This window comes from Acanthaster planci, linkage group LG02, assembly GCF_054643075.1.
Source record: "Acanthaster planci isolate LZ-2023a linkage group LG02, COTS_SCS, whole genome shotgun sequence".
NCBI classification, from domain to species: domain Eukaryota; kingdom Metazoa; phylum Echinodermata; class Asteroidea; order Valvatida; family Acanthasteridae; genus Acanthaster; species Acanthaster planci.
The window spans coordinates 18,106,933-18,122,058 of record NC_141778.1 but is presented as its reverse complement, the minus strand read 5'-3'; the positions used below and the strand labels follow the sequence as shown (position 1 = coordinate 18,122,058).

Genomic DNA, 15,126 nt, shown 5'->3' with positions numbered 1-15,126 from the left:
GTCAAAGATGTATCGCTGTACCTTACAAGGAAACGTGCAAACGTATCTGGTTCAATGAAAATACGTAGCTCTAGACAACGAGGGGCATGGTTGTGCAAACGAGCATTTTGCTTAAGGTTTAGAACTGAGGATGTCGATGTTTTCATGGGTAAGGTCAAATGAAAACAATACACCTAACGTCACACCAGCTTGCAACGCTCTTTTTATGCGTACTTATGATACCGCTGCGTTGATAGGACCGACACTGCACGTACGTAACAACGGATGTCCTCCAGTGACCCTCTATTCCTTGCTGGACAGACTGATAGTAGTTTTAGATAGAGGTAAATCAAAAAGGTAAACGAACATCATTTGCAAACGAAAAGATGACTTAAAATGCCGATTGCCCATTACTTTAAAATTGGTCGATCCAGGTTAACGAGAATTTCACGACTTTGACTGCCAGGAATTAGGGCGTCAGTCACGACAGCCATTCAGCGGACCGCCCGTGTAGTTTCATGAACTGAGACGTAACCATCAACCCAGATCTTCTTTCTGCTTTCTTCCATCATTAATTTCAGTTAGTTTGTCGAGGGCGGATCCACAACCCAGTTTTGGCGAACTGAAAAAAGGCCAAAAAACTGGGAATTTGTTAAGGTCAAAGTGTGAAAGCTCACTCTCAAAAAGAGTGAGATTCCTTTGTAAGATCCACTCGAAAAGAGTGCAACCCACTCCAAAAGAGTGAAAATAACTCTAAAAGAGAGGCAAAAAAGAGGCAATAAAAGACCACTCTTTTTCGAGTTTTTCACGTGGTCGCTTATTTGGCTTCTTAGCAGAGTGGAACTTTCACTCTTTTGGAGCAGTTTTTCTTTTTGGAGTAGTTGTATAAAGGACACACTCTTTCTGAGAGTGGGTGTAACCCATCTGACATTTGTGAAGGGTGGGGGCTCAACGTTATTGTAGGGCTTTTTATACGCTTTGAGCTGACAGGAATATGAAATATTCCCTCTTAATTAATTAAATGCCCCATTTTGGGGTTGGGGCCCAAGGCACGACCCCTGTTACCCCCCCCCATCTGTCCATGGCGTGCGCCAATCAAGTATACGGATAATTTGGAGGTTCATATACCGAATCTAGTTATTACGGAAATAAAAAGCTGCAAGTTGATCATGACGAATAACGAAAACGAGGACTATATTTTGTGTGTGTGGTTTTTTTTTCTTCAGATTTCTGTTTCAGTTCTCACTTCCCGGATCGTTGCACGTTTTTGCAGTTAACTCTTTCTTTAATACAAAACAGTTACTGCATGGTGAATAAATTCTATACTTCCTCGTTCACACCATTTAGGTAAATCAATACCCATGAAACAAGGAACTGAACTTTGTAGTTGATATCATTTGCTTCCTTGCGGTAAGAACGTAAAAGCAGCGCGCCATAAAATCGCCGCTCGTTGAGACGTGAAAGCTACTTACTACACGTACCAGTGGCAGCTTGATAATTATACGTCATGTAAGTACCCAACATTTTATTTTTGGATTTCAAAATGTGCACATCGAAGTCTCTACTTACTTTGTAACGAACTGTTTTTATTTAAATGATAGAAAAGGCTGTTGTCTGGTGTTGTAACTTGTTACACTTGCTAAATTTCTTTGTGAAGAAACATTGAAACTTCAAAATGAACATTATGAAGCATTAAAAGAAATTCCTTAAAATGACCATACCCCAAACCCCACAATTGTTTTTTTTGGGGGGGGTGTCAACAAATATATCACAAGGTGTAGTGCTTTTTCTTAAATAATACAAATTTCGGACTATGCTTTATACGTGTGAAGTAATGATAATTTGTAACTTTGTGTATTAGTGGAGGTAGTTAAATCAAATTCGTACGATATATATTTGCAAATTTCGGTTGAACCTCCCAACGTGTTTAATCGATTTTAGGCGTTTCCTTGCTGGGTAAGGTCGTAATCAACGAGCTCTGTGGTATACGAGTTAATTAAAGAAACATTACAACTTTAAAATAAGCATTATGAAGCATTTCAAAGATACCTCAAAATGACTACTCCCACAAAACTATATCTTAGGCATTCTGAATGTAGGACACCTGTACGACTACCATTGACCAGGTGTGTGTTTTTTTTCAATAAGACAGACTGTAACTGGAATCCCGTAACCCCCTCCCTTCCCCAACAGACTTACAAACTGACAACCCATGTCCTCTTGCTAGACATCGAGAACTGTTTGATTTGCTTACAAAACAATAATTTACGAGATGGAATCGAAGCTGTTGGAAGTCAGTGTCGTGCTTTTGCACTCCCTCCCCGGTGCACATGCAGGCCCAAAAGTGCGCGAACACGGAAATTGCCAACGGTAACAGGGCAAAACGAAAGTAATTCAACATTCCCTGATGAAGGTCAACATGGGCAGTGGGTGACTGGGTGCGCACGTGCGTATCCTCAGGTCGGGGATTGCAAAAGGAAACGTTTGCAATTTACAAGCAGGCCTATTGAAAATGGGACTGTAAGGCTGGGAAATTTTTAACTCTCTCACACTCTGTTATTCTGGAACACACTTTTGATGTAGGACTCTCTGTTTGAGATTTGCATACGTCTTTTGAGTTCCTGAAAATTCGGCAATCGTAGGTATATTCTGTTCACTGAAGTCAAATCCCGACTTGTATTTCCTGCAGTTCACTTCATCAAGCCTTCTCCATCGAGTCCGTTCTTAAAAGAAGATGGCTGATTTCCAAGGTGCGCATTCTGTAGTCGAGCGACTTAAAAGTGTCGACGCCGACTTGTTTCTTTTCGAAGTGTGCGACTTCTTCGGAAGGGCACATACTGTCTGTGTTCCCCGCAGCAAGCTGGAGGAAGCTGTCGAGGATGGCTTAGAGCTTCCCGTCCGCGCAGTTTTCAAGGAGTCTTCTAATGACAAGAATGACAACCTCGACAAGATTTGCTCCATTCGGGCCGACCCTACCGCTGATATCCTCCGACATCCTTTCCACCGTAGCATGGCATACGTCCCAGCTGAGCCCTTCGTCGACGGAAGCCCTCTGACGAGCTACCCACGATTCGTTGCCAGGAAGCAGCTAAGTCGTCTTGCTGAGCTTGGCTTCTCTCTCAAGTCTTCTTTCCATTTGGAGTTCTTCTTAAAATCAAAGAAAGAAGGCATCCAATACATCGGGCGAGAAACCCTAATCGGCCATTTCTTTGACGCACTGGAGCGCACTGGCAAGAAATTTAAAATAGAGAACTTCCACGTTGGCACGATGGCCAACCGCATAGATGGAACCTTCAAAGAGGTGCTAGGGATCAATACTTTAAGACCTTTGTCAAGGAGGCAGCAGATACATTTCTGCATGAAGCATCAGTTTTGGAGAAGGCAAACCTCTCACTGTATTTCCGTCACTCTCTCTGGGATATCAAGGGCAAGAAATGCCTCACGGGTGATCCAGACAGCCCCCTGGGATTGTCCGTGGCTGCACAGCATTGGATGGCTGGAATCCTGGAGCACATGCCGGCCATCGTCCGATTCACCCATCCAACTCAATCTTCCTGGGATCAAGTGGAGCACGAGCAACCCAACTGTCGATGGGGGACAGACAGCGCTGGTTCCTCGGTGCGTCTCCACAGAGGCGAGGAGGGTAAGACCTTCGTGGAGACCCGCCAGGGAACGGGCCGATGCAACCCGTATCTCCTTACGGCAGCGGTGGTGGCGGCCGGAATCGATGGCATGGAAAAGAAGCTGCCTTTGTCAGAGGCTGGAACTGAGAACAAAAAGATGCCCACGACAATCGCAGAGGCTACGGAAGCCTTTGAGGCAGACGAGGTACTTCTGGCAGCATTTGACGGAGGGAAAGATTTCCTCCCTCTTCTTAAAACGTCACTAACATTTCTGTAATGTTAGATTTGGATTTGACCCAAACAGTGAAGTAAAAAGAGCCTTTCACTGGAAATGAAATCACCACAATTCTTGTAACGAAAGTTGATTATTAATCAATATTTACGCATTTGAGTCGTTGAATTTAACTGGAAATTGTACTACATGTATTTATACAACTACACAGTCAAAATTAATGTCATCTGTTTTGAAGTTCAAAATGATCCAAAACTATTAATTATCAAGCCTTTTAACCCCAAACAACATTCGGGATCCAGACTTTGGTGATATTTGAAATGTTTGTGAAATTTGCATGTGAGTTGCACCTTATAACTGGCTCAGATAGTATCGCGTATAACACTCATAAAAAGGTACCGTAAAAGTTTTTGTTATGCAGATTGCACGAATCAATATTAATGGGCCCATTTTTGCTCTTTGCGTTGTGCTAAGTGTTAAATTGGCACGTTCATCATGAACAGTGATGGTCAGCTAGCGACTTACAAATGTCATGAATGTCACCCACAAGTATTGTAAACCCACCCATATGCATGTTATGTAGAACGATATAGCCTATGTTAAAAGGTTTATATTAATTTAAATGCCAAAAATGCTGATATAAAATATGATGATTTCCTAATAGCATATTTTGCCTGGTACACGTAGTATAACCTGATTTTTACTTTTTATCTATTTGAAAAGAACGTGGTGACTATTTTCTTATTGTTGTTTTTAGTTTGGTTTGGTTTGTTAAAACAAATGTCCATGTTCTAACTTTTATTGCCAAGGGAATATAACAAGACTGATTAGAAACAGCTAAAAGTGATTTTGAAATTTAGAGCAGATTTACGATTACAAGAAGATTATAAATAGTTATTGTTAGAGATTATAAAGACCTTACAAGTTGATCATAAACGACGCCGAAAATGGCATCGGAGTGATAAAAGGCGGACTGTTATGTTTTTATTGCAAATTTTGTGTTTCAGTTGATTTCTCTTGCCACTTTAAAAGGCCATCGGACCTGAAATGAGCCACCACTTACAGTGATTGATCCCCTACCCGTTTATACATTATTGGCTATCTTAATCGAACAGTGTGCCATATTTCCTTTCTCGTGAATCCCCGGTCACCCACTATATAATTACAGTGTTCTGGACAAACACAAATTTCATGATGAATAAGTTTGAAACTTCCACTTCTGCGTTAAGTAAGTCGATAGCCCTAAAACACGGAGCTAAACTTGTATACTTGTAAAGTTATTTCCATCTGTGGTGGTGCAAACTTACAAGCGGCGCCTCATAAATTGGCGGTCATTGCGAAGCAAGCGCTTCGATGGGGTAGCTCGGGGTCGTCGTCTGTCAGAGGAAAATCAAATTGAAAAGTGGACATCATGAGCAACTTATTAAGAGATAACTTAAAATGATGACTCGCCCAATACCCCCGAAACTGCTATATGGACTAATCTAGGTCAGCCATCCTATCACGACCAGGGCAACCTGAATTTAGAGTCAAAGATGGGATCACTGTGCCTGTACAAGGAAACATGCGAACAAAATACTGCGGGTGATAAGTCAGCATGGTTCAATAAAAATCCGTAACTCTGGACAGTGAAGGGCATGGTTGTGCATAAGTGCATTTTGCTCAGGGTTTAGGAAAGAGGATGTCGATGGTGTAAAGGATAAGGTCATATGAAAATAAAGCACCTAACGTCACACCCGCTTGCAACACTCTTATGTGTGTGTGGTGCAGCTTTCAGGGCTCCAGTTTCAATTCAATTATGTTTATGAAACTTCACGGTTGGCCCGCTGAATGACTGTCGTGAATACAACCCGACTTTTCAGGCTACGTAATTCGTGATATTTTCTTTGACCTGGATCAACCAATGGGGAATTTGACGTTTCAACTCATCTTTTCATATACGCACGATACTCCTTTTACTTTTTTCAGACTGATCCACTATTGTTCTGTCCGGCAAGGAAAAGGCCGTAGGTCACTGGGGGACATCAATATTTACGCACACGCAATGTCGGTCCTTTCAGTGCAGCGGTATCATACGCCGACTCACGCACATAAGGGTGTATTTGCCTGCAACTGGGGACCCCCTATTGTTCCTCTTTTGTTTGTACTTAAACTTTTTTAGAAGACCACCCATATGTTTTGTACACAGTTGTCAATCGGGGACCCTCTGTCAATCGGGGACCTTATTGTCCTCTATTGTTCAGGGTCCCCAATTGAATGCAGAAACAAACTCACACACACCCACCCAATCTAAGAACCCACATCTTCATGCTTTCATATAATGTTTGAATCCTAAACCTCCAGTTACTTTTTAATGGATATACGAAGCAACGCTGTCCTTTAACAATGCTTAATTCGAAAAAGAGAGATGCACTCTTTGGCAAAAAAATGAACTGTGTGCATTCCTTTTGCAACATACCAACATAACAAAAGAGGCTGCAAAAGAGAACTAATGTGTTCCGTAAGATATCCGTACCCTGAGAAATATAATTCCCTTGCACATGGCGAGGGCAGATCCTCCATTCAGTTTCGGCTGATCCATTTTTTTTTTCGGGTGGAGTCCGAAAAGATTGAAGATTTTCTTCATAGCCTTTAATTACATTTCTGAGGGGTTAGGCTAGAATTGGGGGCTTTTTACACGCTTTCAGCAGGAATGGAAGGGAAATAAATCTTTCCTCCTTTATATTTTGAAAATATTGCCCCTTGGGGTGGGCCCGGAGCATGGCCCCGTTCCCTGGGATCCGCTAATGGCGTACACCAATCAAGTTGGCCCCTATATACGGATCATTCGTAGAGCTACATAAATTGTACAGTTTTATGGAGATTAAAGACTGCAAGTTTATCATGATTGATAATGAAATAAGGACTATTATTTTATTTGCAAAGTTTCTGTTTCAGTTCAGTTCTCAGTCACTGACGGGGCCTGGAAATGCGCCACACCCCCCCTCCCCCTCTTGCTCAGCTGATATCTGCAGGGATTCCTACTTCTCGGATCCTCGACAAGCATATTCAGTTAACTCATTCTATAGACAAAACAGTATAAATGTGCAAGTTCTATACTTCCTTGTCCACGCCATACAGGGAAACTGATACCCAAGAAACACGGAAGTGAACTTGTACTTGTAGTTGATTCCATTTGCTTCCGTCGCGGTGTGAACATAAAAGCAGCACCCCATCAAATCACCGCTCACTAAGATGTGAAAGCTACTTACAACTTGTGGCAGCTTGGTACTAATCATGTAAGTACCTAACTTTTTATTTTCGATGTTTTGATGTGCACTTCGCAGTCCATAGTAACTTTGTAACGAACTTTTTACGACAGAAGGATGGAAACGGTTGTTTTGTGTTATCAATACAAGGGCTACTGTCAAATTTCTGTATAATGTGCGCTGCGTAAAATTTCAGACCATGCTCATGTGTGAAGTAGTGATAATTTTGTCTAAATTCTACTTCTGCGAGTTGAAGGGAATTTGTATCTGTGTGCATTTATGGAGGTAGTTAAATTAAACTGTTATATATTTGCAAATGTACGTATTTGGTTGAACTTCCCAAAGTTTTAAATCGATTTTAGGCTTTTCCTTGCTGGGTAAGGTTGCAAGAACGAGCTCTGTGGTAAACGAGTTAAATAAATATAACAACTGCAAAATAAGCATTATGAAGTATGAAGCATTTAAAAGATACCTTAAAATGACGACTCCCTGTTCCCACAATACCCCACAATTTGTTGATTTGTGTCAACAAACTATCACAACTTGGGCAGTGCGAATGTAGGGCATGACTACCAGGTGTAGTTGTTTTTTAAAATATATTACCGGTACTGTATCAACTGGAATCCTACTACCCCTTCCCTTCCGCAACACACATACAAACTGACAGCCCACCCCTCTTACTATACTTAAAGAAGTGTTTTGTTTTCTGTAAAAACAAGACGGGATTGAAGCTGTTGGAAATCACTATTATGGCTTTGCGTTCACTCCACTAAGGCCTTAAATGTGTCGCGGGCACGGAAACAGCGAAAAATCACCAGGTGAAACGAAAGTAATTCAATAATTCCTGAAGGTCAGCATGGGCAGTGGGTGAATGGTTCCGCACGTGCGTATCCTCAGGTTTAAGTGGGATTGCGAATGAAAACGTTTGCAAATTACGGGTACTGAAAATAGGATTGTTACATCGGGAAATTTTGTGTGTGGATGAGTTTGTTTCTGCATTCAATTGGGGACCCTGAACAATAGAGGACAATAAGGTCCCCGATTGACAGAGGGTCCCCGATTGACAACTGTGTATAAATCATATGGGTGGTCTTCTAAAAATGTTAGTGTACAAACAAAAGAGGAACAATAGGGGGTCCCCAGTTGCAGGCAAATACACACTTGTGGGTACATGTACGTGGTGATTTTTAACAGAGATTTTTAACATCATTGCTTAATATCAAAATACGTTGTAGTTAAGTATGACATACGTCCTTCACACATAATAGTTTGAAGAACGTTTCCAGGGAGGGAGTTATTTCGTTGAAAGAATTCGATCGTGTTGTGCACAGTGGTTGTGGAAGATCAAGAGGTGGACTTTTTTTACATATGATGTAAGATATGGGGCGGACAGAACTTCCCGCCTTTGTGTTGGTCATTGTTTGATCAGAATCTCAGGAACTCTTTACAGAATTTGGGGGGGGGTAGGTAACAATAATCTAGAGTGTGTATAGGGATTGGACATGGGGGGTACCCGTTTGCCCCATATCGTGCGCGATATCACTTTTTAGCGTTAGAACTTTTGAGATTCTACTGTGAATTACAGTCCTTCCAGAAATCAGTATTGCGCCTCTTCAACCTCTTTCCGTACCGTGTAAGGGAGATGGGGTCACTTTTCATTTACATCCGGATTCTAATCCAGGACGTTCCATCGAGAATGAATACTGCCCAAATAATTTTTTTTAAAAATACAACATCTATAGGTGATTCTACATTGATTCTTCATGTCTACACTGAAGTAACAAAATATGACGATTGATTTGCTGACCAAGATACTTGGAAATCTTTTTGTTATATTATATTTCAACAGAATCTGGACTAAAAATATAAAGCATTAATAAGACCATGGCCGACCACGAGGACGCAGACTCGATCATCATGCGAATGAGGAACTCCGGTGCAAATGCCATTCGCTTCGAGATCTCCGACTTCTTCGACAGGTCTCACTCCACGGTCGTCCCCCAGAATAAATACCACCAACTAGCCACCGAGGGGCTGGAGTTTCCGCTTCGAGGGGTCTTTAATGACACCGACAACACCTTCAAAAGTGTCTACCACGAGAAGATTGGTACCCTGAAGCCTGATTTCGACAGCACCCTCCTCCGACTTCCCCTTAGCAGAGGTGTGGCTTTGACACTAGCTGAGCCTCAGCTCGACGGTAATCCCTTGCCCACCTACCCTCGCTACATCGCACGGAAGCAGCTACAGCGTCTTAGTGAGCTCGGCTTCACCCTCAAGTCGGCCTTCCATCTCCAGTTCTTCCTGGAGGCGCTAGAGGAGCGCATCTCTCCAGATCTTCTCGCCGATTTTCTCGACGTTCTGCGAGGTGTGGCCATTGAGCCGCTGTTCCTTAATACCGGAAAGCTCAACTACTACATCGATGGGACTTATAAGGAGAAAGCGGGAATCAAAGGGGCTGACAATGCACACCTCTTCAAGACCTTCGTGAAAGCGGCAGCCGTTGATAAAGGTTTAGACGTCAGTTTCTTCTCGAAGTTTCTTCGCAATCGCCAGATCCAGCAGAACTGCTTCCTCTACTTCCGCCACTCCCTGTGGGACGCCGAGGGTAAGAAGGATGTGACACACGACCCAGAGAGCCCAAGCGGCCTCACTGAAGTCGCCCAGCACTGGTTGGCCGGTATCCTGGAACACATGCCGGCCATCACCCGCTTTATGTTCCCAACCGACTTCTGCTGGAAGCACCGCTCGACCAAGACCGAGACCGTGAACGACAAGTGGGAGAAAGACAGCACCGGGTCCTCGGTGCGTCTCCACGTTGGCGGAGAGGGCAAGACCTTCATGGAGACCCGCCAGGGAACGGGCCGATGCAACCCGTATCTCCTTTTGGCAGCGGTGGTGGCGGCCGGAATCGATGGCATGGAAAAGAAGTTGCCTCTGCCAGAATCCGGCACTGACAGCGGGAGAGAGATGCCGACGTTTTCCAGAAAGGCTATGGAGGCCTTTGAGGCAGACGAAGTCCTGATCAACGCTCTGGGGGCGGGGGAAAATTTCATCAAACTTCTTAAAGCCACGTATCAGGACATCGATTAAAATGGGGTGTGAGGCAATTTCGCTGAGCACGTCTGTTCTAGTGTTCTTGACAGTACCTGTAGCCACATTATTGACCAACTACATGTATTTATGCCAACTATAGTATGCGAACTATGATAGGCCTACCTGTTTGTGACTTTGCACTGACTTGAATTACCTGTTCAGTAATTTCTCTTAAATGAGCAAAATCGGAGCAAGCAACAGTAAACTGAGCTTTGACTCCCAGACAGCATGGTAATCTTAGTGTATAAATCGAAAATGATACATGCTGTTAGCTGTACGAGTATAACAATCTGATCATTAGTTTTTAAGTGTTACTTTTCACAGAGAGTTTGGATAGATTATAGAAACTTTTCTTGATTTAAAGAAAGTTAGCTGATTGATTGACACAAACATTTTTTCTTTTCTGTTCTATAAAACAGAGCAAAAATCGTCAATACCTGTGGGACAACCAAGCATTATCAGACAAACACTGAAACAGGCCCATGGGTCCATTTTTGTGGCTTCTTATAACAACATTTTATCTCCCAAGTGGTATTTGCAAATTAACAATAACAGAAACGTAAATCATAAAAACCATAGGCTTGGCTCGCGGTGACATTTTACATGCAGGGACTGCAGAGAGATGAGAGAAGTTTACAAATGGCCGTATAGGCCTAGTCTCCTCCCTTGATCAGTTGAAAGGGTTTATAGGTATGATAGGCCTATAGTGAGCAAGGTTATTCTGTTGCAGAAAATTAGCTTCAAATTACTAAATTTTAGACTCTACATCGTCACTTATACAAAACCATCTATATGTGTTCTCTTTAATGCTTAAAAGTTATTCGTTTTTTGTGGTAATAACGCCATTTGACGGCGCACTTGCATGACACGGTTCTACTCAGCATTCAAAAGACACAGGCCCACATTATACATGTACATCATAATCATTGTGTTAATGTATACCATGGAGGTAGGAAATTCCTACCTCCATGTGTATACCATACAGTACATCGTATGTCGTTTCCAACAAAAAATTATCCCACTCACCGAGGATTACAGACGTCTCTTTTTCGGCAATACAAGCCAACTCTAGCAGCATTATGTGATCCTGCTGGCTCTCCATGTCGGACTCTCCAAAATCAAACAACAGCCACAACGCCACATTTCAGTTCTTACGAACAAACTTCGTGAAAAAGATGGTGCGAACATCACACGACTTGCTGCGTTTCGGCCATTTTGAAACTCATACCAAATTTTTTTTACCACATGCACGCATGACCAATCTCAAGAACTTATTTGTAAATGTTAAGCTACGTTATATCAAACACTCTTTTAGCTGTAATCAATATATATGTTTATTAATTAAGTAACAATAAAAGTAAATATGGTTATTTGTCAAGAACTTTGTGAGTTAATATTTTTTTAATTACGTTAACCACGCTTGACGACTATGGTAAAAAGTGAAGTAATTTGCATATGAATAGCGCCTCAAGTTATGCTGTAAAGGTTTATAGGGATGATCTGTTGATTCGGAAACCAGGGCCGTTTTCCAATACCCAATTCGTCTCCGTCTCAGGCTTCGTGTAGGAAACCAATCCCCGATTGTGGGCCTGAAGTGTTTAAATTGAATTGAAATACTGTAATGTTTTGCTCTTTTGCTTCTTCATTGATGTTTTGTGGCACTATCAGACTTACTATTGCGCTTACAACCTCAGAGTCAGGAAGTAAAAAAAAAAAAAGTTGAAGCCTGAATCGGGACCCAAGTCGAGTATTGGAAAACGGCCCAGATAAGGGCTTTACTAATTATTCATTATAGTGCAAAAAATTGAAAAGAATTTTTCTTGAACATAAAGTCAATGATGTTTTTAGAATCTTTCAACTTATAGCCATCACTGTCAAACATTAAAACCTTTTCAGGTTTACGGACACAAGTATTACTGTATTAGAAATTATCTCCGAAAAATGTGATATGAATCAAATGACAGGATATTTTCCAGGTTTCTGAATAAAATCTTACTTTAACTCATGACATTGGTCACACAACTGGGATACTCGTCACTCCAGGCGCCATCTTTGCACGTGATTATACTCTTCCCTAACAGCTGATAGCCCTCCAGGCATTTGAAATGTATGACGTCACCGTGACTTGTACCTCCTGTTGAAACGGAGTTTGACAGAGCCGGAATACCCATACAGTCAGCTGAAAGAAACAAACACCGGCTGCTAATGATTAAAACAGAAACCTGGCGTATTTACCCCCCCCCCAAAAAATAACTACGAGAAGCTCGGTATCGTAACTGTTTTAGCTACACGCCCGGAAAATCTAAGTTTTATCAACAGATAATAAACTTCACAATGGTTTAGTGCCAGCACTTGCCACCTGTTACAAATTTATATTATCGTATTATGTATACATGACAGTGAGTACAAAATAGTTAGTATTCATTTAATTCATTTAATCAGATTAATTATTCAGGGTTGATTAAATATGTATACAAAGATGCCGAGTTTAAAGGAAACATAAATGCACCGAAGCAAGATGGCACTGGGCGGTTCCATTGTCCGTTCCGGCAGGTGACAGCAGCAGCCCCGACCAAACTATACCCAGGCTCACAGCTGAAGAGTGCCACGGTACCGTACTTCTTTGCTGCAGCAGAGACGGACACGGCGCCGTGTGCGGGTGCTGCTATTCCCGGACAGTCAGCTGTTAAAAATACAGATTGAGGAACTTGAATGCTACAGGCCCATTACACAAGTGAGTTGCGGTGGAATTCCGCTCTGTCAAAAACACAGATAGCAGTTTTCTTATAGGTTGTGCACACTCTGAGCGGTCAAACTGCGCGGTCACTCGATAAACCGCTGCGTTTAGAAACCTGAGCGATTTTCCACCAATTAAAGATACCGCGCCAAAACTTTCCGTTCTGGCCAATCACCGTTCTCTTTGGCTATGCATCACGGTCTGGTTGCTACGTCATTACGCAATGTTAGTAAAAATGAATACCAAACGGTTTTGCGCTCCTGTGTAAACCACGTACCATGCGCCGATGGAGATAATCCCGGGAAGTTTTTTCAGTTTAACGACAGTGGGATGGGTGAGGAGTATGGTGACAAGGGGGGGGGGTTCTTATCTCCGAAGGTAAAACAAATTTTATATACATAGGCCACTCTTATTGTAGAAGCGCTCCGTTCTTTGTCGTCAAAGTTTAAATTTGTTCTGATGGAGGGGGGGAACCGATTGTACAAATGTATTTTGTCATTTTATGGATTTTCTTAATCATTTATTGTATCTGCTGGGACCCATGGGAGATCAGTTTTGATACTGAATGGGAAACCCAGGGTAAATAAGATAATAATAATACTAATAACAGAATATCCCGGTGACCCAAACAGTTAAATTTTACTAAATTAATTAAATGAATTTGAATTTAGGAGTCTTAGCCGCTCTTCTTTACTGTGCCCTCTTCATTTCACAAATACTTTTTCTTCTCTAAAATGCAACGATGTCACAAACTTTTTTTTGGGGGGGGGGATTGCAAAAATCTGGAAAGGGGTGGTGATACTTTAACACATCCCAAGTAAAAACTAGGGGGCAGGTCCACGCCTATGCCGTCCTTTATCAATTCCCTCAACAGTTACAAAGTCATCGTCTGTGTGCTGAATAGAGTGTCACAGTCATTATCGCGAAGATGTCAGTCTCACTTACCGATGCACTGGGGTACAGGCAGGGACCATTCACCGCTTTCTTGGCAGACGGACACAGGGGAGCCCACTCTTTCATAACCGTCGGGACAGTCAAAGCTCAGTTTACTACCGGGCGTGAATCGAGACGGTCCCCGTCGCGTGCCTCCTTCGGGCAACCCAGGATCAGAACATTCAACTGAAAAGTGATGGGAAAGACTGGTTAAACAATGCATTCCAACATCAGTTCCTGACGAAAAAGATTGACGGCACAATACATGCTCTTTAAAAAGGGCTCCCTAGACTTCAGGTCGATTAATAGGTGTTCCACTTAGAAATCAGCAGGTCTGTATTAACTTTTGTCAGATGGACATGATGAAGTTGTCAAGGAAACAGTTAAGAAATGCAGAACGGACAAGGTCCATCCAACAGAGAACAAGTAACCGCTTCAGCTTGGGAAGAGCATTTTACACCGCCATTTTGAAAGCTAAGTTTGACAGAGCACTTACCTTCACTCCCTGAAACAACCGAAATAATTTCAATCAGAACCACGACAACTATAAGCACCGCACCTCTCATCGTTGGTTCAATTTCCCACAAGATGGTTGAAACAAAGACCAGTACCAGTCTCCTCTGAATTGTTGCCAAGTTCGTTTGGTCCGGTGTGTCGTCGGTGATGATGCACACAGTTAGAATGACCACGGAGGAATGACATGGCAAAAGGTGGTACAGTTTTGTTTGCCGAGGCTTTGTTAAAAGGGAGGTCTCCGCCCAATACGACCATGGAGATGTTACCTCCATGTGTTTACTTAGTGGATTAAAGAGAGTAGACTTCTCATGTGTTCCAGTTTGTGGGCAGCATATGCAGTGACGTAACTGGAGGGTGGCACAGGAACGTGCCCCTGCCCTATTTGAGATTTTGAAATGTGCACAGCTCAATTATGTAAAGGCCACAATTAATTAAGCTTCAGTACCCCTTTACCCCCCCCCAAAAAAAAATCCCAAACAAACGTGCGCACCTCGGCAGTGGCGTATTAAACTTGGGGGCATATTGCGGGGGGGGGCACTCGTTTTCCAGAGAGGCAATGGTTCCAGCCACAGTCTAAGCAACGACTAAGGCTATGACCAGAGCTTTCCCTTATGTAATTTCAAGCGGGGTGCAGGACACAGACCTCGATCGGGGGGCCGTGCCTCATGTTCCCAGTGACCCCCCCGGGTGCCCCCATCAGAAAGTTCCCCATTGACGCTACTGTGCATATTTACGGAGACCACTATGGAAGGGTATCTGAGATCT

The 15,126-nt window shown here is 42.6% G+C and overlaps 2 protein-coding genes and 1 pseudogene across 5 annotated transcripts; 2 read left to right on the top strand and 1 right to left on the bottom strand.

Annotated features, from left to right (window-relative positions):
* Positions 1-1,360: 1,360 nt before the first annotated feature.
* On the top strand, positions 1,361-4,828 carry LOC110983805 (lengsin-like; annotated as a pseudogene). Its single transcript, XR_015424389.1, has 2 exons — positions 1,361-1,488; positions 2,669-4,828. The product of XR_015424389.1 is annotated as a lengsin-like (transcript).
* Positions 4,829-6,954: 2,126 nt separating this feature from the next.
* LOC110983815 (lengsin-like) lies at positions 6,955-12,201 on the top strand. Of its 2 annotated transcripts, XR_015424388.1 has the most exons (3): positions 6,955-7,112; positions 8,932-11,124; positions 11,161-12,201. XR_015424388.1 is itself a non-coding variant. In XM_022243381.2 (2 exons), the coding sequence occupies exon 2, from the start codon at positions 8,967-8,969 to the stop codon at positions 10,170-10,172; it is 1,206 nt and encodes a 401-aa protein (XP_022099073.2). In that variant the 5' UTR covers positions 6,955-7,112; positions 8,932-8,966; the 3' UTR covers positions 10,173-12,201. The 2 variants fall into 2 exon arrangements, 1 of the variants encoding a protein (XP_022099073.2); XM_022243381.2 differs by having other exon boundaries at positions 8,932-12,201.
* Positions 12,173-14,560, bottom strand: LOC110983792 (P-selectin-like). 2 transcript variants are annotated; one of them, XM_022243356.2, is made up of 4 exons: positions 14,342-14,560; positions 13,858-14,031; positions 12,685-12,858; positions 12,173-12,354 (listed from the first exon to the last, which is right to left on the bottom strand). In XM_022243356.2, the coding sequence occupies exons 1-4, from the start codon at positions 14,409-14,411 to the stop codon at positions 12,173-12,175; spliced, it is 600 nt and encodes a 199-aa protein (XP_022099048.1). In that variant the 5' UTR covers positions 14,412-14,560. The 2 variants fall into 2 exon arrangements, with proteins under 2 accessions (XP_022099048.1, XP_086989318.1); XM_087133192.1 differs by having other exon boundaries at positions 14,405-14,548.
* Positions 14,561-15,126: the final 566 nt, after the last annotated feature.

Bases quoted from the DNA above. Each gene is read 5' to 3' on its own strand.
- LOC110983815 (XM_022243381.2), top strand. From the start codon at position 8,967: ATGGCCGACCACGAGGACGCAGACTCGATCATCATGCGAATGAGGAAC.
- LOC110983792 (XM_022243356.2), bottom strand. From the start codon at position 14,411: ATGAGAGGTGCGGTGCTTATAGTTGTCGTGGTTCTGATTGAAATTATT. The intron at 14,032-14,341 runs GTAAGTGCTCTG...ATCACTTTTCAG, and splicing joins GGTTGTTTCAGGGAGTGAAG to TTGAATGTTCTGATCCTGGG. The intron at 12,355-12,684 runs GTGCATTTATGT...TGTTTCTTTCAG, and splicing joins CCCAGTGCCATCTTGCTTCG to CTGACTGTATGGGTATTCCG.